The following is a 22,332-nucleotide window of genomic DNA, read 5'->3' on the forward strand; positions in this document are numbered from 1 at the left end:
CATCATCACCATCAACACCATCAACACCATCCTCATGCTCCCAGGCATTGAGTACTTGTCTTGTTTCTAAAGGCTTCCAGTGAAGGGAATTTCATTTTCCAGTACCATCCTTGTTCCAACATCTTATAAACTGTTCAGGAAGTTCTTTCCTGTGCCTAACCTATAAGTTTAGTTTTTCTTCAGGAAATGGAAAATGACTGGTTTTCTTTTTCTTTTTTCTTTTTTTTTTTTTGCATGGGCAGGCACTGGGAATCGAACCCAGGTCTCTGGCGTGGCAGGCAAGAACTCTGCCACTGAGCAACCGTGGCCCACCCAACTAGTTTTCTTTATACTGAAAATAGTATTTTATCCACTTGCAAGTGGTTCATCAAACTTCCTCTCTAGGGGTTTCCTCTTTCTCTCCTCCAAGCTCCCTGATCTGTTTCAACAAGACCAGCACAGACCTTTGCACACAATAGGTGTTCAACAAATTTTATCAGATGAATGAGAAAATCTTACCATGTTCACAGAGCACCTGGACACTAGGGTGCCTTTCTTAGTTGCTTTCCTGATCTGATCTCTGATCTCGGAGGATCTCTTTCCTCATGGGGCTCAAGTCTCCCCACATATAAAATGGAAAGTGTGTGATCGGCTGGGTTACTGTGGGACTTGGATGGCACCAGAGTCACCAAGGGTTTGGAGTTCCCTAAAAAGTGAGCTCAGAGAGTTCTCTGGTGGGCTTGTCTTCCCTCTAGTACGTCAACGCCGTGTCCAACTTGAGACACATCAAGGTCACCAAGGAGGGGGTTGCAGTGTTTGACCTGGAGCTGGATCTCAAGGATCCTAAGAGCAAGATTTACTTGTATAAGGTGAGGCTGGGGGTGTCGGGAAGGAGGTGGTTCTTGCAGGGATGCTGCAGTTCTTGGGGGGAGGAACTATGGGTTCCATATCCCCCTCCCCGCTCCCACTCCACCCCTCTGTGGGAACAACCAGAGCACAGAGCTGGTGAGCCCCTCATTCCCTGGAGCTAATGTTTGAAGCCAGGCCAAACCGTGGTATATACATTCCAGAGAGACCCCTTACCTTGTACTGAGCAAACAGACTCTCCAGCCTCCTGTGACTGTAACATCGTGTCTAATGCCAGGGCATTCCACCAGGGGTGAAAAGCAAGTTCTAAGTAGGTGCATCTTATACCAGAGCTGTCTCTCCAGAGACTTCACACAACCCTTCCAGATCCGCAGGAGGAATTACTCATCTTCCATCTAGGCTCTGCTCTCCTCCTCCTCCTTCAGTTCCAAGCGTATGTTTGTCTGGTGCCAGGTATGGGGGCAGGAGGCAGCAAAGCATAACACTGGCTCTGTAGTTAAACTCATCTCGGCTCTCTCACTTACTGGTTATGTGTCCTCTGGTAATATACTCATCTTTCCTGTGCCAGCCCTATAAAGTGAGGATAATATAGGGCCTGTCTCATGCATTACTGAAATTAAATGTGATAAAATTGTGTGCATGATTTGCCCTTCCCTTACATCTGTGATCCCTCTCGCTACTCCTGCCCTTGCTACTCCACTCCTGTTGCCCTGTCCTTGCCTCTGTCGCTTTGTTCTACTTCTTCCCTCTGCCTGCAGGCTCGTCCCCTATAGCCACATGGCTAATTCCTTCACTGGCAGGGGGGCTTTCCCTGACCTCCTTGTTTAAAACTGTCATGTTCCTCGGCTTCACCTTGCCACCCCTAAACTCCATACTCCCTCCCCCATAGCTTTTTCTCCTAGTTCTATTGCTTTCTAACAAACATTATATTACTTACTTACCATGTTGATTATTTGTCTGCCTCTCCCATAGAATTTTAGCTCTTTGGGGGTAAAAACTTTTGTCTGTTTTATTTCCTGATGTGTCCCAAGTGCCCAAAACAGTGGCTGATTACAGTGGGCACCTGATGAACACTAGCTATTGTTAATAATCAGCAAGCAGCAAGTCTATCTCAGGCAGAGCTAACGTGGCCAAGTGGATGGATTGGTGGGTTTTGGAGAGCCTTCAAGCAATCTGGTCTTGGAGAATTTCCTTCCTCGTGGGGAAGTCCCCCTTGGTGAATGAATGAGCTGGGACCCCTGAACCACTACCATTACCCCTGCTTCCCTGCTAACTTTGCAGGGCCTGGTTGCCTGAGCTGCACTCTCAGCAATCTCAGGTGTCTCTTTTTTGCATAACACTTGCAGATTATTTATTCCATGGTAAAAGCCATGGAAATTCCTAGAGCATTCATTCCCCTCCTCTTCAGACTCCCTGCTCCCATGTCCTCCAGGCCCTGCTCTCTTCTTCCCCCTCCTGCTTCCAGGCCTTTGGTGTCTGGTAACTGGGCAGTGAGAGAGGCTGGCTGGTTGTGGCTGGAGTGTGACTGGGCAGGAGATTCTGGGGATCCACTGAGGCACTAAGACCCCCACCCCCACCACCCATTTCCTTCCCTCTCCTCAGGATGGTGAGAAGGTCCCCTATGGCTTTGACGACCAGACCAAACACTGTCTGCGGCGGCTGGGAAAGCGCTACCTCTTCCAGATCCAGGACCTGCGGCCTGAGGACGCCGGCATTTACCAGGTCAAGGTGGAGGATGCTGAAGTCTTCTCCACAGAACTGGAGGCCAGAGGTGAGTGGTCTTGACCATGGAAGCTTGAGAAGGGGCGCTCTGCCGGGAGCAGGTCCCATGTTGGTGCCACGGTTGGAGGAAGATAAATGTGACATGGCGCTCATCTCAAGGACAGCAAAGCCCAGTGGAGGAGAGGGATGCACACCCAGAGGGTTAAATTATGGTGACCTCTGATTTCCAAAAGCTTTGCTCAAAAGTCTGTCTTTCTTGGTGCTGAGCTGGGCTCTATGGAGTTACAGCCACAAACAGAGAAATACAAGTCATAGCTTGTATCTCAAGCTCCTACTCATAGACTTTCTGTAGCTCCCAATTATTTTCAGATCAGACTTGAGCATACTCTCACTCCTTTCTGATACAGTCTTCATCTCCCCAGCAAGAATCTCCTCCCATGACCCTCCTCCACCTGGGAACCAGCCCTTCATCCCTCGTCGAACTCTGCCCCATACCCATGGGTACCTGTGTACACATGACTCCCAGGGCACTGGACAGTTGGTGGAGGAAAAGAGGCCTAGGGGGAGGACACTTTGGGAGTTATACCACAAAGGACATGGCTGAATCAAGGTTGAGGAAGAGAGAAGGGGGTGAGGTGTCCTGCAGGTCTGGGGTGCCTAAGGTGGAGATTTGAAAACCCTGGAAGTAATGTGATATAGGAAAAGGAACATGGGCTTTGAATCTTGAACTTGCATCCTGGCCGGGCTGCCTCTTAGCTGTGTAAGATTAGGGTAAGTCATCAAACCTTTCTTAGCCTCAGTTTCCTCATCTGTGAAAGGAAGTGATAATATCCACCTCTGGTGGTCTTGGATGAATGAGATGATGTATATAAAGCACTGGTGTTCAGCATATTGATTTCCTTCATGTATCCACCTTGCCCACAAATACTGCTCTTGGATTTAGAATGATAGAATCCCAGAACTGAAAATAGCTTTCCTGAGCATATCCTGGCAATCACTAATTATAACCCCTCATATAATGGGGAAGGAACTGACATTGGAGTCAGGTTGGTGACCCACTGAAGGTGGCACAGGGAGTTCGTGGCTGAGCAGATCTGAACTTGGGTTCCTGAGCCCTTGGCCACTCTACTCCAGGTCATGCTGTAGGGCACTGCCAACCCGACACCCCACTTCTGCTTCCCTGGCAGCCATTCCTCCCAGGGTGGTGGTCCCACTGGCTGAGGCCCGCTGCGAGGAACAGGACGATGCTGTCTTCGAGTGCACGCTCTCCAACATCTGTCCCAATGCTGCCTGGCATTTCCAGCACCGGCCAATCCAGCCCAGTGACAAATACAAAGTGTTGGTGTCCCCCGATGGGCTGACCCACCAGCTGCTGGTAAGGGAGACCCGTTGCTCAGACATGGGCCTCTATTCACTGAGCACTGGGCTCCATATCTCCAGCGCCTGGTTAGTGGTTGAAGGTGAGTGGCTCCTACCTCCAGTGACTTCCAATCCCTCCCTGCCTCCACCAAGGCAAGATCTCAGAGCTGGGCAGGGTGTGAGGAAGATCAGGGGCAGCTGAGGCTTGCATTTGTCAGTCATTGGCTTTGGAATGCTTCCCTCATTCTTAGGGAACAAGAAGTGCTCTGTGGATCAATTTTTGGTCTACTGTCAATGCCAATCACAGTCAATCCAGTCTTCCTGGGCTGCATCTGCTCCATTGGGAGCTCTCAGAATTCCAGGATGGCCCCGGGGTACTGGACAGGGCTTTGGACAGTGGCCCAGATTCAGTTCAGATGAGAAGCCCCTGGGCTTGGCCAGAAAACACCCTTAATCACCCTCATCAGAACTGGGATTTGGGTTCAGGGTGATCCCAGGGAATGGAAATTAGACATTTGTAAGACAGATAGGAGGATAAGCAAATCTTTTAAAAACCATGCAGCTGCTCATGGCAGTCTAGTAAGCAAATGACTTTTGGCTTATGGGTTTCCTCATGAAGCGGTTGCAGAGTAGGGTGGCCTGCGAGTACAGGGCTAGGGGAGGTGGTAGTAAAAGTTACTTATTAATCAACTGGTGCATAACAGCTTCCTTCTCAGATAATCAACCTGTTTCTGGAAACTGAGGTCCAGGCAAAACAGCAAGGGACAGGTGGGTGACTTGACTCCATATAACAGGGTCTTTGATCTTTTCTTTTCTCTCCCTATGGGGCACTGACCTCCTGCATAAACACCACCTCATCAAAGATGGAAAGGATAAAGGCCTTCTGACCACAAGTGATGACTACCAACTGCAGGAACAAGGGGCTCAGGCTGCAAAAGCAGAAGACTTCGAAATCAGTGGCAAAGGAGGGAAATCCAGAGAGCAGGATCTTTTGGGGGACTCCCTTGATGGGGCAGGACTGGCTTCTGCGCTCCAGCTGACAGCTGGTCCAGAGCTAGGGGGGCGTGATGGGCATAGTTCTTCCTTGATGGGGAATGAGGGAGCAGCTGACTCTATCTGGGGTCAGAGGCAGGTGAGAGAAGGCTTTTCCCAAGTAGGAGTCAGAGTCACTTTGCCTGGGGAAAATGAGCTCCACAGAAAGGGTGACTGGGGTGGAAGCCTCCCAGGGAAATGCTCTCTACAAGGAGAGGGCCTAGAATCAGCATCCGGCTTCATGGAAGATCAAGGCAGAGACAGCAATGAGGACAGATGCCGGGGAAGAGCAGGAGATTGGGAGGCTGGGTCCAGGCATACTTTGGTTGGAGGACAAGGTAGCAGCTGGGAAGGAAAAGATTGCAGAGAGGATGATGGACATCAGATGGACAGTCGTGGTCAGGAGCAACACTGGGATGCTCAGATGGGATTTGGAAAGAGGGTCTTGCTGGCATCCCCAACTGGTCCTCTGGGGTCTTGGCCCAAAGACGAGGTGATGAAGAAGATTTTGCAGGGGGATAGCTTGGATGAGATGGAAGAAACAGATATTCTGAAAAGGGAAAGGGGAAAAGGAGTGGCAAGGGCAGGGTGGGGCAGTGGTACTGACCTGGGAGAAGCAGGAATTCCTGGAGTCCTAGAGTCTCCTGGAAGAAGAGAATCTAGTTCCAAGGCAGGCATGGACCCTGGATCCTGGGGCTCTCAGAAAGGTAGAGATGCTGACCAGGGGAAAGCATGGATCCACTGGGAATCAGGGCAGTCTCTAGGACAGACATTTGGAGGCAAGAATTTCCAGGAACCATCAGTATCTGATGGCAGAAAATTCCTCCTAGGAGGCAGGAGTCCTGAGGCCAAATCTGAAGAGCCATTGCGGGAGGCAGATGATGGGGGCCCAGGGGAATCTATGGTTGGGGGAAGGGGCTACAGAATTGGCTTTGGAGGCCCAGGAGGCATGCGCTGGGAAGGGAGCCCACATTTCAGGGGAAGGGGCTTGGGCTGCAGGGACAGCCAGGAGACAGCTGGGGCCTTGGATGGGGCAGGGAATGGTTCCAAGAGCCTCCAGCCTCCCCAGGATGGAGGTGCAGGTCAGAGAGGAGCAGTGGTTTCAGGAAGAACAGAATCTGACAGTACAGATCTTTGGGATGACACATGGTCTAATCTCAGGAAAACTAGGGGTCATGATGAGCCTGGAGTGCTGGGATCTGGCGGAGAGAAAGGAGATTTGGCTGGTACCCAGGTGGCTGGGCTGATGGAGTCTGGTCAGGGGATGGATGCCAGAAGCCATATGCTAGTTGGGTCTCCAGGCCTGGGTGCTCAGGGGTTGGAGGGGATACCTGGAAGCACTGATGGACTAAGAGTTTCAGAGGCAAAAGGGCTTCAGGCAGATTTCTGGAAAGGGTCTTGGGGCTCTGGAGTAAAAGGGCCCAGAGGAAGGACTGACTCTGAGAATGGTTTAGTAGGTCCAAGAGGAGTGGAATTTAGTCATGGAGTTGGCTTTGGGTATTCTAGGGGAATATGTCCTGAAAATGAGGTTGGTGATAGCAATGGCTCAGGGGTGCTGGAAGAAAAAGTGTCTGGAATAGATTCTGAGGAAGGAGGTAGTTACAGACATGGCTCAGGCATGGCTGGGGAATTGTGGTCTGGCAACAAAGATGGTCATAGTCCTGGGAAAGGGAGGTCTGGGAGCGTGACCACTTTCAAGAAAGGCTCAAGGGGCCCTGATGGAGGGCCCATGGACAGAGCAGGGAATTGGAATGCATCCAGAGGCCAGGGAGGCATGAGCCCTGGGAGAGGGCATTGTTTAGATGATGGCCTGGGAAGTCCCGGGAGAGTGGGATCTGTGGGTAGGGGTGGTCTTGGGACCTCTAAGACAGTAGAGACTGTTGGGGAGGGACATGTGGACGCAGAACCAAGTGGCTCTGGGAGAATAAGGTCTTGGGGTCAGACAGGAGATTATGGGAGCTTCAGAGCTTCAGGGGCTCTGTGGTCCTTTGGAGAAGGAGGCTATGAAGATGGCTCTGGGGGCCCAGGAGCCATGAAGCCAGGGTCTCTGAGGGCAGGGGGCAAAGTGAGTGATGGCGATGGGACCAGACGCCCAGACACCCAGGCTTCTGGGGCTGGAATTGGTTATTGGGATGATGCCAGGTGTCTGGAGGCATTAGCACCTCAGGATGAGGCTGATCCTGACAGCCAGTGGGCTAATGGGTCCAGTAATGTACTGGGTTGTGGAGATGGAGCAGAGATTCCAGGACCTCAGGAAACTGGAGGCAGAACAGCTTATGGAGGAGGATTAAGGGGTCTTGGGCCAGGGAATGAGGCAGGTTTTAGAGATGGTCTGAGAGGCCTCAGAGGAATGGGGTCAGGGGGTCAGGCAAGTTATAGGAAAGATTTTGGGGCTCCTGAGAGAATGGGTTCAGGGAACAAGAAAGAATATAGGGATGGGTTTGGGGGTTCTAGAAAAATTGGGTCAGGGGATGAAGCCAATTATAAGAATGCTTTAAAAAGTTTGGGGAGGATTCCATTCGGGGACAAAGAATTTTATACGGTTGATTTGAGGGATTCTGGGAGCATCTTGTCATGGAGTGAGGTAGGCTGTAGGGAAGGCTTGCAGGGCACAAGGGGAATGAGTTCAGGGAATGAGGTAGGTTACAGGGGAGGCTCAGGAGGACCTGGGGAAATGGGGTCAGGGGGTGAGATAGGCTCTAGAGATGGTTCAGGAAGGTATGGAGTTACAGGCTCATTCACTCAATTGGGACATAAGGGTGGACCCAGAGACCAAGAAGCCATGAGGCCTGAGTCAGGATATTGGGTCACATCAGAAGGGTCGTACAATGATACAAGCTCCAAGGATGGTCCAGAGTGGGGTAAGGGATTGGGGTTTGTGAGTGGGGCAGTTACTCTGGTGGATTCTGGGATGGCTGGAATGCTGGGAATGGCAGATAGGACAGCACACAGGGTCAGTTCCAGGGGCCCAAGGGTGCTGGGGACACAGGGAGAGCCAGAGGCTCTTGCAGATGGTCAGGGCTTCAGGAATGATTCTGGAGGTTATGGAACCTCAGGGGTCCCCAAAGCCTTGAGAGCTGTTGACTCCAAGGGAAAATCAGGATCCAGTGAATGGCAAGATGGTTTAGGGATCCCAGGGTCTCCTAGAGATAGACAGGTTTGCAGTGGGGAGGGTAAGTCTGCAGACCGAGCAGGGGGTCTAGGGGCTTCTTGGTTTCTTGATGGTAGAGAGAGAGTGAAGGGTGAGACCTGGGCAGGGACAGCTGCTCTAGAGTTTGGACGTGAAGGAGACTTCTGGAGAGCAGGACCAGGCAGAGGTGGGGCTGCTGTCCAGCGGGGACTGGCACCTCAGGGAAGTGAAGACTTGCTGCTGGGAGGCAGAGAAATGGGAGCAGGCTGGGGGAGCTCAGTAGGAGCAGGCCAGGCTCTGAACAGCAGTGCTATGCCCAGGGGAAGGGTCAAATCAGCATCAAGGGCTGCTGATGGGCCAGGGGTGAGCAATTCTTGGGTCCCAGGCTGCAAAGACCAGGGCCTTGGCCAAGGCAGCAGAAGTGCTAGGAGCCGACTCCCAAGCTTCAGGGTTTCCAGTTCTCTGCAGGATAAATATGCTGATTTGACCAGAACCCATGAAGGGCGAGAGGGATCCAGAAGCAGGGGGGTTGCATCAGGCCAAGGAGAGCCTGGTAGGTGTCCAGACCCATGGTCCCTGGATAGCAAAGTTTCAGGTCCCAGAAAGGAGACCTTTGGTGGCCCAGAACACTTAGGTGTCCTGGGCAAGGGGGATTCCACTGAGCAGGGCAATGTCCTCATACTAAAATCTGGAGACTCAGGGCCACAGGGAGCCTGGAATGACCTAGACAGTCCTTTTGGCAGAAAAGGCTCTGGAGACAGAATAGGGGCGATCCAGAGCCTGGGCCCTCCACTGGGACAGGCTGGTGGGAGGAAGGTCCTGCAGGAGCAGGGATCCCTAGACACTGAGAATGACAAGACCCAAGGTTCTGGGACCCTAGAAGATGAGAGGCAGGGAACAGAAAAGTCTGAGCCATCGGAAGAGTCTGGTGGATCAAACAGGAGGCCTGGTCCACTCAGAAACAGGTCTCAAACATGGTCAAGGGCTGAGAGTGGAGTAGCAAAGAGATGGGGAGCTGATGAGGTCAGAGGCATGGGGCAACCACCATGGGGTGAGAATAGAGTGTGCCCACGGGGAAAACTGGGTAAATACTGGAGGCAGGAGCCTCCAAACCACCTTGGCAGCAGGAGAGGTGGCAAGGAGGGACGGTTGGACTTCTATGATGAGGAAAGGGATGCCACCCGAAGTCCCAGACCCAGATACAAGCCCAGCACTGGTGGTTTCTCCAAGGAAGCCCAAGGTAGGTGTTTCTCAGCAGGGCTGGCTCCAGTGGGGTTGAGCTAAGGGGGAACTCTCTGATCTATGGGATGCCTGGGTTGGTCCCAATTCTGCCTCCAGCCCCAGGAGATTGCCCTTGACAGTGTCCCACATTTTCAGGGACTTCCTTCAAGTTCAAGATGCAACCTCTTCCTCCTTGTGCAGATGGGGTCCAAGTTGCATGACGCTCAGAGGTCCCTGGGTATCTGTCTTGAAAGTCTATTTCAAAGCCCCAGAGTTGTTGACTTAACTCTCTGGGAATTACCCAGATCTCTCATTTGTATGATTCAGGGGCTCCAAAGTCCTTCCTGCTTCATCTACCCTGCACCCAGATCGCTTATATCAGCCTGGGCCCTACGAGAAAAAAATGAGAGGGTTGTCTTTGCTGGAATTGGCTGAGCTCAGCAGTGGTGGTCTCCCAGAGTACAGGGCATGCCATGGCCTGGGAACACTGGTCCTTATGGAAATCCCTAGGTTAACTGACCCCCAGACCCTTTCTGTGTCTATCCAGATCCCACAAGCCCCTTCTCCCAGGGTCTGACTGACACGAAAGCACAAGAGGGTGAAGCCACTGGTGACTTCACCACCCTCACTGGTCACCTGGGACCTGGCACTTGGTTGAAGGATGGAGTTAAGGTACTGCTTCACACACCTATTCTTTATCAACCAATGGGTGGGGTAAAGCAGGGAAGTAGAGGCTTTGCAGGAAAGATTTCTCATTCTTCATTTTACTAATGCATCCACTCCAGGAGAAATTTAAGTAGCCAACAAACCTGTTGGGTTTAAAATAGAACTGTATTCTTTAGGGGGCATTAAGTACCCTACTCACTCATCAATCAACACACTCCTTGCTCTCCCTCCACCATCCTAAGTGCCTTTCCTTTGCCTCCACCCATTGAATTCTACCCATCCTTCAAGGGCTCATGCAAATGCCATCTAACCAGATGGGATCCCTCATCTCTCAGAACATTCCCTCTGTCCTCTGTTATTGCTGCAGGCACAGGAGGAAGTATGTCATGGAGGTTCAGGCCCCAGTTTTGCAACTTATCAATTAGATGACCTGGGCAAGTTGCTGAGCATTCTGGTTCCTTCATCTATCAAATGGGGCTAATAATAGCATCTACCTCATAAGGTTGCCATGACAATTAAATGAGGTACCATCCATGGATAGCATTAGCATTCCATTCATGATTCCGCTTGTAGGAGTTGGGTGGGAGTGGGGATGATCCTTTCCTGCCATGGCCCTTGTCTCCAGCTCACTGCCCAGGATGGCATCGTCTTCAAGCAAGATGGTCTCGTGCACAGACTCCTCATCGCTCGTGTGCAGGGGACCCAGGCTGGGAGGTACACCTTTGTGGCCGGCCACCAGCAGAGCGAGGTCACCCTAACTGTCCAGGGTGAGACCCAGTCCTGCCCTGCTCTGCCTTTCAGCCTCTTGGCACCAGGTGATATGTTCTTCGAAGAACCTGAATTTTATACCTAGTTTACAGTGTCTGAGAAGTCTGAGAAGAACCTCTTTGATTTCAAAAGTCACCGCACACCCTATCTATTCCAGCATCTAATTTCCTTCCCTCTCAGGAAGTCCTTGGTGAGGTCTAGCCCTCATCCCTCCTGCTGTGGATGGAGCCTATTCCCCTGTTAGTCTCATGAGTGGTAGTTGGGGGCTCCCTACTCTTACCCCAAACTTCCTTCTCTGGGTCTTTCATTCCCTGCTCCCAAGGTGCTCAGTGCCCTAGTGGCTTTGACTCCCATGCCCTGCTTTATCTCTAGGTCCCCCCACCATTGCTCCAGATGTGACAGAGAAGCTGAGAGAGCCACTGGCAGTCAAGGCTGGGAAGCCGGTGACATTAAAGATTCCCTTCAAGAGCCGCGTCCCAGTCCAAGCTGCCTGGAGGAAGGACAGGGCCGAGGTGGCGGACGGAGGCAGTAGCAGGGTTGAGGTGGCCCTAGGGGACAGCTTCACAAGGCTGTGCCTCCCCAGTGCCAGCAGGAAAGACTGTGGCCGATACAGCATGACGCTGAGGAGCGAGGGAGGCTCTGTGCAGGCCGAGCTCACCCTGCAAGTCATAGGTGCCCGCCCTGCCTTCTCCCCAGCCATGGCCTGGGAGTCCTTGGGGGTCCCCAGCCCTCCCAGCTAGCAGAGCAGGCCCAGGGTGTGGCCTCTGGCTCTGATCCTCATTTGTATGCTCATTAAGATCCAAACCTATCCCTCCTCTCTCCCTTCCTCGGATGGGTTAGAGTGAAGAAGTTGAGAAAAGTGAAGGGCTGAACTCTTCCTGGGATGAGCTGCTGGTTGAGCTTCTCCGACCTAAAATACTCGTGCATGGGAAAGGAGCTGGGGTGGGAGGGTGGCCCCAGCCTGGAATGGTGCCAGCAAGGTAGGACTGCACATGCCCAGAGGGCTGTTTGGCGGGGCTAGATTCGGTGGGTGCATTCCATGTCACATCCCCAGGGGACCGCTGGCTCTCAGGAAATGTGCAGACAGGGTTCCTGGGCAGCCGTCCCCCACTGCAGGCTTACCCCTTCCAGCTCCTCTGACTCCTTTCTCTTCCTGCTCTTCTCGGTGGGGCCCCAGACAAGCCCCACCCCCCACAGGGTCCTCTGGAGGTGCAGGATCAGCACGGGGCTGGCATCTGCCTGGGCTGGCGGTCTCTGCGGGAGGACCGGGGCTGGGCCCCCCGGCACCATGTGGTGGAGAGGCGCCAGGCCAGCAGGAGAGCTTGGCTGAAGGTGGGCGAGCCCCCAGCCGACAGCACGGCCTCCCCCGACCCCGTGGAGCAGGGCAGGAAGTATTCCTTCTGCGTGCGGGCTGTGGCCTCTGACAGGGCCAGGGAGGCCCTGGAGCCTGAGGAGGTGCTGGCCGTTCCTGAGGGTGAGAGGACAGGCTGGGGCCGGGGGTGGGAACACTCTCAGGTCCCCACCATGCCCCTGAAGCTGAGCAACGCCGGCCAGTGGCTGGAGGTCCTGAGGCCCTTCCAGAGCAATATGGGAGATGCCTTAACTCCCTTTCATTTGGGTTTTGGCAGCCAGTATAGGAAGGGAGATATGGGGGGTTTTCTCCCAGTTCTGGCTCTCCGGGGGTGGAGGATACGCACACAGAGGCCCCTCTCTCAGGACCTGGGCAGAGACTAGCATCGCCCTCCACCAGATACCCCCAGACCGGAGCATCCTCTCAGGGGACTCTGGAGGCCAAGGGGGCTCAGGCTGCTCCAGTGCCTTCTCTGTCCTCGTCATCCCCAACCCTCAATAGCCGGAACAATGTCCCAGAGCAGGTTGGCTCAGCCCCTCAGCACTCCCCAGGGAAGGACAGAGTGTGGCCCTGCCCCTGGGTGCTCCCCTCCCCACCGGATCTCCCCCTTTCCTCTGCCTCTGGCTGACCAGCCCTTGCTCTGCCCACAGCTCCCCCGGGGCCCTCGTCCTCCCCAGCCATCCTGGCGGCCTCCAGCCGGGGCATCACACTGATGTGGATGGCGCCTCGGGGCCCTGGCAGCGCCCAACTCCTAGGCTACCTGACCGAGAAGTGCAAGATGGGGAGCAACACCTGGACACCCGTGAACAGCCAGCCCGGGCCGGGTGAGCAGGCCTGAATTGGCGCTCCTCATCGCGCCCCCAATTCCTCCTGGGTGCTTGGGTATCATCGTGCCAGATTGGTTTAATGACGTGGGCCTCACCTGGCGTGGTTTTGCCCCTCGGAGACATTTGACAATGTCTGGTGACATTTTTGGTTGGCGTGACCTGGGTGTGTGTGTATACGGGCATCTAGTGTGAAGAGGCCAGGATGCTGCTAAACTCAGGTGTGCCTACGACACATGGGTCAGCACGCCCCACCCCATTCCTTTCCAACAAAGAATATCTGCACGAAATGTCAATGTTTGCTGAGGTTGGGAAAAAATGCTGAGCTGGAAGCCAGAGATGGAAGAATTGGCCCTGGCCCCCTCAACTTCTGGCCTTGACCTTGGGCAGCCCACTCCCCTCTCTAGATCTCAGTTTCCTCATCCATAAAATAAAGTGTTCCCTGCCCCCCTCCCCATAGTTTCCTTAAAAACTAACTACTTTCTGAGCTCAGGAATAAAAAACTGAGGAGAGCCCATGTGCTGGACAGATTGCAAGGAGTTCAACAGCAAACCCTTCATTTCTGTGATACTTAACGCACTTCAGAGTATTTTCCAACTGCATGCATCATGTGGGAGCTAAGGCCTGCAGAGGAAAGGGCACTAAAAAAACTGCCAGGATAACTGGTTTCTAGCCAGGGCTGTGCAACTGAAGAGCTGAGACCTCTCAGGGCCTCAGTTTCCTCATCTCTCCAAGAAGGAGATGAGAACTAGGGGCATAATGGGATTCTCCCAACATCACTATTTTGTGGTTCTGTTTTATTAAAATATGACAACATATCTATGAGGCAGAGAGGATCAGAGAGGTTAAGACTTTTTCTAAAGGCCACCGCAACTGAGTGGCAGAACCAGACACCGTGAGCACTGAGTCTTTTTACCTTGGAGAGAAATGGGTCACACCTGGTTGGCTGGATGGCAGGAAGTATTTAGCTCGAGTTTGGTCTTCTCCAGAATTCAGAGGCAGCAAGCTTCCTCCACATCCCCTGATCCCAGTAGGATAGGACTAACGTGGGGTGTGCTGTTGGCAAAGAGGAAGTGGACTGAGGTGGACATGTGGCAGGCCCATCAGTATGAGCTTCGGATCACAGCCGTGGCTCCCTCGGGCCCTGGAGAGCCTGGTCCCCCATCAGATGTTGTCCTTGCTTGGGACCCCCTGAGTAAGTGGAGCACTAACCCGGGGTGGGGTGGTGTGGGGTGGTCAGCATGGGATAGCTCTGAAGCTGGTGGGACAGGATAGAACGCCACAAGTTAGGGACAGTCCCTCAGAAAATGGCCAGGAGGACTGGAAGATACATGTCGAAAGCCATCTGGGGCTGGGGATCTCCTAGGAACCAAGGAGGGGCATAAGGCCCTAAATTGAGACCAAAAGGGCCCAGAGGCCAGGCAGTGGGAATTAAATTTCCCAAGATCATTTCACTCACTCTCCCACCCCTGGGCAGGTCAATGCCCAAGCTGGCCCAGCTCCCCCAGTCTTATAATCACCATTCACCCCAGTGAGGAGTTCTCATTCCGGGTGAGTCATAGGGGAACCTCATTCATCAAAGCTCTATCCAACAAACATTTGCTCATCACCACTGTGTCAGGTGAACAAGTCTCGGTCTCTGCCTTTGGGAAATTTAGTCTGGCACAGCATTTCCCTATTGGTGGTCTTAGGAATGTTCGTGCACCAAGAGGTGCAAACAGACATGCTGGGAACAGCAATAACTGTGATCAAAGATGTGTGTGACATGCCCCCTGCGATATTTCCAAGTCCTGCAGGAAAGACACCTGTCCAACTTTGTTTCATCCAGATATCCCACATTTGAGTAGAGAATACCTTTCCCACAACACACCTATTAGGAACTTCAGACAAGCACTGCAAATCACGTGGCTTGGAACATGCTTTGTATTCTGCATCCCCTTATGCCTTTGCCAATGACCACGCATTGAAGTAGCAGCACATTTCTGGCATTTTCTGGATGGCCAGGCAGCTAACTCATGCTCTCAGGCATCTTTGTACTCCCACAGGACCTGGCACACTATAGATGGTGGGGGTGTTTGAATGAATCCAACAAGGATAGAACATTCCACAAGTGTAACGGTTCAAATGGCATCTAAGTTTTAGTCCTCCAAAGGGCAGAGTGTGGAACGGCGGGATGGGGGAGGAAGACTGGTCCCTGCATCTTATTCCTTGCAAGTGGACCATGCCTATCCTATTTTACTGTTACTCTCTCTCATCGGTGATGGGTAAGGGAGAGACAGCTACAATAGCGGTGTCCAATAGTAGCCACAGCAATGACTACATTTCCTAAGCCCTTGCTACTAAATATGGTCCATGGACCTGCAGCATCACCTGGGAGCTTGTTAGAAATACAGAATCTTAGGCCTCACCCCAGACCTTCTGAGGCAGAATCTGTATTTTTAATACAGTCCTCAGGTGATCTGTATACAAATTAAAGTTTGAGAAGCACTACCCTAGACCAATGGTTCTCAAACTTCATGGCATATTTAGAAACACCTAGGTAGCTCTTAAAATTCCCGATGTCTAGGCTGCACCCAAGAGTAATTAAATCAGAATCTCAGCGGGGGGTGGGGGGGTAATCTAGGCGCTAGAATTTTTTAAAACTTCCAGGTGATTCCAATGTGCAACCAGGTTTGAGAACCAGGGCCCACAGTTCTTTTGCATGCAGCATGCCTTTTGCTTGTTCCAAAACTCAACAGCCCCTCTATTATTACTGTTCCCATTTAATAGGTAAAGAACAAGAAGTTTGGACTGAATGCCCAAAAAGCAGTCTTGGAACTTAGTCTTGACTTGGAACTTAGAGTTCAGAATAAACAGACATAGAATTCTAGTCTTAGGGATCTTTGTGTCTTAGAGGTCATCAACTAAAATACCAATACTCAGGAATTATGAATGGATAGTTAGGGGAAGGAGGTGGGGTCAGATCATCTTAGCAGACCATTTGGCAAATAAGTGGAATGAGTCAGGGGAGGCTTCCTGGAGTAGGTGACTTGGGATCTGTGATGCATAATTGAGGCAGAATATAGGATAGAGTAAGGATTCCATTTCAGGCATATGCTTCCAGAATGTTTACAGGCAAAATTCCTAAGTGAAAAAAATTCCCAGTCTCCCACAAGGAAAGTTAATGAATATTCATGCTGTGGGTGATTTTATTCTTGACATTCCCATGAGCCTGGCCGGGATGCCCTGGGCCTGTGCAGGATCTCCAAGTGACAGACACGTCACACACCAGAATCACCCTGAGCTGGGCCCGGCTGGATGCCCAGAACAGGGACAAAGTCCAGGGAAACGTGGTGGAGCTGCATGGCTCAGTCAGACTCCAATGGAGCCCGTGCCACATGGGCACTGTGGCAGCCACCACCTACACAGCTAAGGAACTTCAGCCCCAAAAGGGCTACTTCATGCAGATGACAGCTGCAGAGCTAGCCCACTGCCCTGGACACGCTGGTGCAAGCCATGCCCGTTCCTGGTGACTGCTGTCTCCTTCCCATAACCCTAGGCCCTTCCTGAGACAGGCCTCTGAGCAATATCCATGTACTGGCTGAGCCAGTATCCCCCTTTCCAGATGAGGGAAATAACATTTATTAAGCACCTACTATGTGCCAGGCACTAGACTAGGTAAGCATTTTGAGATATGTCCTTTCCTTTACTACTCATAACAATCCAAATAGGGTTAATACTTGTTTAGTTTTGTTTTTAAACATTTTTTATGGTGAAATATAACATATATACACAAAAGCAATAAATTTGATAAAAGATAGCTGTAGAACAGATTTCAGAGTTTGGAATGGGTTGCAGTTCCACAATTTCAGGTTTTCCTTCTAGCTGCTCCAATACACTGCAGACTAAAAGAAATATCAATATAATAATTCAGCAGTCATACTCATTTGTTAAATCCTATCTTCTCTGTTATAACTCCTCCCTTTCTTTTGATCCTTCTCCCAAACTTTAGAGTATTTAGGCTATATCTTTTCTAACTTTTTCATGTTGGAAAGGGGTGTGATAATATAGGCTAAGGGGCTGGAACTAGTTGATGTTCTTGGAGAGGCTGGCCTCTCTGGGTTTCAGAACTTCTCTGGCCTAGGAACCTATCTGGAGGTTGTAGGTTTCTGGAAAGTAATCTTAGTGTGTGAAACGTTTTTAGAATCACAGATAGAGTCTTAGGTGTTCTTTAGGGTTAACAGGAATGGTTTTGTTGGGGTTTGGCAAACCGTCATAATTAGCAATATCTAACTGAAGCTTGCTCAAGAGTAGCCTACAGAATAGCCTCTTGACTCTATTTGAACTTTCTTAGCCTCTGATGTCTCAATTTATTACATTTCTTTTCCTCCTTCTGGTCAGGAAAGTGTTGTCAACCCCATGGATGCCGCAGCCAGGCTCATTCCTGGGAGTCATGTCTCACGTTGCCAGGGAGACTTTCACCCCTGAAAGTAATGGCCTACATAGGGGGAAGGGCAATGATTTTCCCTTCAAAGTTGGGCTTAGAGAGAGAGAGGTCACCTCTGAGTAACAAAAGAGGTTTTCTGGGAGCGACTCTTAGGCATAACTATAGGTAGGCTTAGCTTCTCCACTATAAAAACAAGCTTCACAAGAGCAAGCCTCAAGATCAAGGGCTTGGCTCTTGAGGGAATGGAAAGAAACTCTCCAACTTCCCCAAGTGGAGGATTCTTGATATTCTCACAAGCAGTGGGGACAACCAAAGCAATAGGTGGAGCCCTCAATCTGGGGGTTTGTTCATATGAAACTTAACCCCACAAAGGATAGGTTAAGCCTACTTAAAATTAGGCCTAAGAGTTCCCCCCAGAGAACCTCTTTTGTTGCCCAGATTTGGCCTCTCTCTCTCAGCCAACACAACAAGCAAACTCACCACCCTCCCCCTGCCTACATGGGACATGACTCCCAGGGGTGTGGACCTTCCTGGCAACGTGGGACAGAAATCCTAGAATTAGCTGGGACTCAGCATCAAGGGATTGAGAAAACCTTCTCAACCAAAAGGGGGAAGAGTGAAATGAGACAAAATAAAGTGTCGGTAGCTGAGAGATTCCAAAGAAAGTGGAGAGGTTATCCTGAAGGTTGTTCTTATGCATTATATAGATACCACCACCTTTTTAGTTAAGGTGTAATGGAGAGGCTGGAGGGAACTGCCTGAAAATGTAGAGCTGTGTTCCAGTAACCATGTTTCTTGAAGATGATTGTATAATGATATAGCTTTCACAATGTGACTGTGTGATTGCGAAAACTTTGTGTCTGATGCTCCTTTTATCTACCTTATCAACAGATGAGTAAAATATATGGATTAAAAATAAATAAATAATAGGGGGAACAAATGGTAAAATCAATTTAGTAGATTGAAATGCTAGTGATCAATGAAAGGGAGTGGTAAGGGGCACGGTATGTATGAATTTTTTTCTGTTTTTTTTTTATTTCTTTTTCTGAATTGTTGCAAATGTTCTAAGAAATGATCATGATGATGAATATACAACTATGTGATGATATTGAGTTATTGATTATATATCAAGAATGGGATGATCATATGGTAAGAATGTTTGTGTTTGTATGCAATTATGTTGAATTAAAATAAATGGGAAAAAATAAAAGCCAAAAAAAAAAAAATCAAGGGCTTGGCCTTTTGGCTTGGGAGTCCCTAGTGTTTGAGACAGTGCCAGGGGTTTCCCTGGTGGTAAAGCTTCATAGTTACATGTTTTTTCTCCTGTCTCTCAAGGGACTTTGCCAATACTTTTTAATTATCTGCCCAACATACCCTGGGATGTATTAGGGTATTACATTAAGGTATACAGAATTACAAGCCCTCATTTCATTCTGGGCTCCATGCGTTTGGGTTGTTTAAATGAACTATCCAGACAGATTGAGTTAGATTATGTGCTACAGAAAATTTAGATTTTAGACAAAAAATAAGCCTCTCTTCCTTTGGTCTTATACAGTAGGAGAAGTTCTAAAATGCAGACAATGTCATCTTTACCCCTGTATTCTGATTTACCAACGGGGCTAATATTTGTATCCCCAGTTTACAAAGGAGAAAACCAAGGTCAAAGAAACTTTGCCCACAGCCTCGCTGCTGATGATGTGACAGAGCCAGAATTTAAACCAGGGGACTCTACTCCAAAGTCGATACCCTCTCTGGGATTCCATACTGCTTCCTAAGCAGGGCCTAAGAAAGCACAAGTGCCACTCAGCTCCTGCAGTTCATGTCCAGAACTGAACACGCCCCATGCCCCTGTTCTCTAAGAGTGGAGCATCTTTCCCCTTGGTCTTTAATCGCTGGAAGCAGCTGAACTGTCTTTGATCCAAGCTGACTCTAAGCCATCCCAACTGACCCTGGTTGTCACTGTGACAACAAGGGGGACATGTACAGAGAAAATCACACTTCATGGAGAGGACAAAGTTCCAAAATCTTATCCTGTTCTGCCCCTAGCTCGGTGTAAATCACATAAGTCACTTCCTGTCTCAGAGTGGTTCCCTCACCTGTAGAAATCAAGGAGTTGGATTAGTTCTTCACTGTTTTCCTCTGTTCTGGTCTCTCCCTGGTGGCTTCCCTTTCTCAGCTCCTATTCCTCTGCTAACATGATTCTCCCGATGATTCTGCTCCTCTACTGCCTTCCCAGTTCCTTCAGAGTCCCCAGTCCCAGGGGACCACCATATCAACTAAGCCAGCTCAGCCTTCCCTCTCCAGACCTGCCTTGTTGGTGACAAGGGAGGTGATGAGCCATCTTCTTTGTTCCAGACTATCCCAAGTTCCTCATGGGCTCCAGCAAAAAGGACCCCCTAATGGTCAGGGCTGGGGACATCCTTCGCGTGCCTGTCTCCTTTGATGTGAGTATACCTAGTGGGATGTGGCGAGGGAAGCCCAGAAAGGCCACGAGAGCAAGCCCCCAGCCCTGAGGTGCTCCTTCATTTCCTGTTCATTTCCTGCCCCTCCTCAGTGGCCTGGACTTGTGCTGGAAATTAGGCCATATGTGAGCGAGGAGGGGGGACCCCCTTGAAGGCACAGCCTGGCCCCTGGGCTCCCATATTGCAGGGTGTCTACAAATCCCTCTAGTGGTAGCTTCTGCACCTCCAATCTAGGGTGACCACCTTTCTCCCTCTCTCCTTAGTCTGGGAATCCAGGAGATGTGCAGCATAGGTAATCCCTTTTGACTTCAGAATGTTTTTTGTGCAAATAACCTTGAATCAGGATGATTCTCAACCAGCTGCATGTGACTCTGTATAGTATATCAGTACGATGTGGTGGTTAAAAGCACTGACTGCCTGGGTTCAAATTTCTGGCATCATCACTCACTAGCCTGATTTGACTTGACAAATAACTTCACCTCTCTGTATCTCAGCTTCCTCATTTGTCAGATGGGAATAATAATAATAGTACCTTATCTCAAAGGGTTGTTCAGAGGATCAGACTGATATCTCCACCCAGAATGCTCTTTTCCCCAGCCCTACCTTAGACCCAGTTTAAATGTCATCAGTTCCAAGAAACTCCCCCTCCTCAATCTTGCTCACCTCTCTTTTCCCAGGCTGCCCTCAAGCCTGAGGTGACCTGGATGAAGGATGGCTTCCCCTTGCTGAGAAGTGTGACCACCACCAAGGATGGCCTCACCCAGCTTCTGATTCCTTCAGCTAGTCGCTCTGACAGTGGCCTCTACACTGTGACCCTGAGGAACCTGCAGGGAAAGGAGGCTACCTACAACTTCTTCGTTAAGGTGGCAGGTGAGACAGGCCTGGGGTAGGGCTCTGGACACTGGCTTGGCCAATCACCAAAAGCACGGAGGTTCAAATCTGGTTTGGCCATGGGCTTCGGCTGCACCACCAAGCAAGCCTTGGGACCAGCAACCTTTCCTGGGTGTGAAGGAAGAAAGAAGGAAAGGAGGGAGAGTCCCTGAGGGGTTTCATTGTTCTTCTGCCTCAGGAACAAAGCAGCTGTTAATTAAGCCGTGGTCCCTCACTTGACCTCAGTTATTGTCTAACTTAAGTCAATGAGCAAAGGCCATCACCACCTTACATCACTCCAAACGCCCGGTGGGAGGTTGTCTGTGGTCCTGGTTGGTTCTTCTGTGACTCCCACACAGCCTCCTCCAAGAAGTTTCTAGATACTCAGAAATGATTAAACAGACTGACAATGGGCTCTCTATCATCTGGTTTTGTGAAAGCCTCTACCTCTTCAAAAACAATGCTCCATATCCTATGCATTTTACTTAAAAAAACAAAACAAAACTGAAGTGAATTAATATTATTTTTGGAGAGTTCTCTCTCCCCTAGAGGTAACTGCAGATCCCTGGAGGAGCTATCTCTGGCTCCACCTACCAGTATGGCAGAACTGCATTTCCTGAGGACCCTTGTTCGGGGAGGGTCCCTGAAGAAGCCCATGGGCGGTTCCAGGCTCCCGCTTGCGTTCTCCCAACGCGGGGCTCTCTATGCTCCTCTCCCGCAGCGAGCCCGCAGTCGCCGGGGCGCATCCACCTGCAGGAGAACGTGCCCGGGACGGTGACTGCCGAGTGGGAGCCTTCTCCAGACGAGGCCCAGGGCGGCCCGCTGCACTACGCGGTGCTGACGCGCTCCTCGGCGCACGGCTCCTGGCGGGAGGCAGCGGACCGCATCCACACCAACCGCTTCACCCTCCTGGGTGTCCTCCCCGGCCACGAGTACCACTTCCGCGTGGTGGCCAAGAACGAGCTGGGCAGCAGCGAGCCCTCGGACACCAGCCAGCCCTGGTGCATCCCCCGGCAGCGAGGTAAATGGCCCTCCTGCCTCACGGGCCTCTGGGAAGAGAAGGGCAGCCAGGGCTGGGGGCTGTGCGGCCTGCCCTCAGCGCTGCTGCGCAGGGGTGTGTTGGCTGGGGTCTCCCGGGCAGCGGTGACAGAGGTGGACTGCGAATCCAGCCAGCAGCCAGGAGTTGTTACGCCCCTTATCTCCTGTCCAGTGCCCACTTACACTGATGTCCTTTGTGTCCCTCACTCGGGGCGAGTCCTAGCTCCGTGGGGACAGCAGGAGGGGCCACGGGTGTCTGGCTATCTAGGATACATTTGGGTGAATTCTCAAAGACAGTGTGGTAAGCAATAGGTAAATAGAAGTTTAAATATATTTTACAGTTGAGTAGATGTGGCCCTTAGAAAAGACACCAGAAAAAGTGGTTATAATTGTGACCGATTTCTATAAAATATAAATATGTCTGGAAGGTTCCACACCAAAATGACATCTCTCTATGGAGAGAGAGATTATGGTTGGTTTATACTGTCCACTGAGAAATTACAGACTGAGGTGCAAGGGAGCAAAAGCATTTATTTGGGGTGTTAGAATTGCAAGTCGGGGAGCACAGATTCAGGTAACAACCCAAACTGTGTCCTGTCTTGGGGCTTCCAAACAAG

The 22,332-nt window shown here is 50.9% G+C and overlaps 1 protein-coding gene across 1 annotated transcript in view; it reads left to right on the forward strand.

Annotated features, from left to right (window-relative positions):
• Window positions 1–22,332, forward strand: part of IGFN1 (immunoglobulin like and fibronectin type III domain containing 1) — a 31,336-nt gene that overhangs the window by 8,000 nt on the left and 1,004 nt on the right. Inside the window, exons 7-19 of the mRNA XM_077156793.1 lie at window positions 735–848; window positions 2,449–2,617; window positions 3,756–4,028; window positions 9,858–9,982; window positions 10,602–10,743; window positions 11,117–11,416; window positions 11,922–12,218; window positions 12,746–12,919; window positions 14,397–14,470; window positions 16,159–16,405; window positions 19,701–19,789; window positions 20,485–20,677; window positions 21,399–22,016. Of these exons, the coding sequence (XP_077012908.1) occupies window positions 735–848; window positions 2,449–2,617; window positions 3,756–4,028; window positions 9,858–9,982; window positions 10,602–10,743; window positions 11,117–11,416; window positions 11,922–12,218; window positions 12,746–12,919; window positions 14,397–14,470; window positions 16,159–16,405; window positions 19,701–19,789; window positions 20,485–20,677; window positions 21,399–22,016 (2,815 nt within the window). The remainder of the gene's footprint in view (window positions 1–734; window positions 849–2,448; window positions 2,618–3,755; window positions 4,029–9,857; window positions 9,983–10,601; window positions 10,744–11,116; window positions 11,417–11,921; window positions 12,219–12,745; window positions 12,920–14,396; window positions 14,471–16,158; window positions 16,406–19,700; window positions 19,790–20,484; window positions 20,678–21,398; window positions 22,017–22,332) is intronic.

Source organism: Tamandua tetradactyla, chromosome 4 (assembly GCF_023851605.1).
Source record: "Tamandua tetradactyla isolate mTamTet1 chromosome 4, mTamTet1.pri, whole genome shotgun sequence".
NCBI classification, from domain to species: domain Eukaryota; kingdom Metazoa; phylum Chordata; class Mammalia; order Pilosa; family Myrmecophagidae; genus Tamandua; species Tamandua tetradactyla.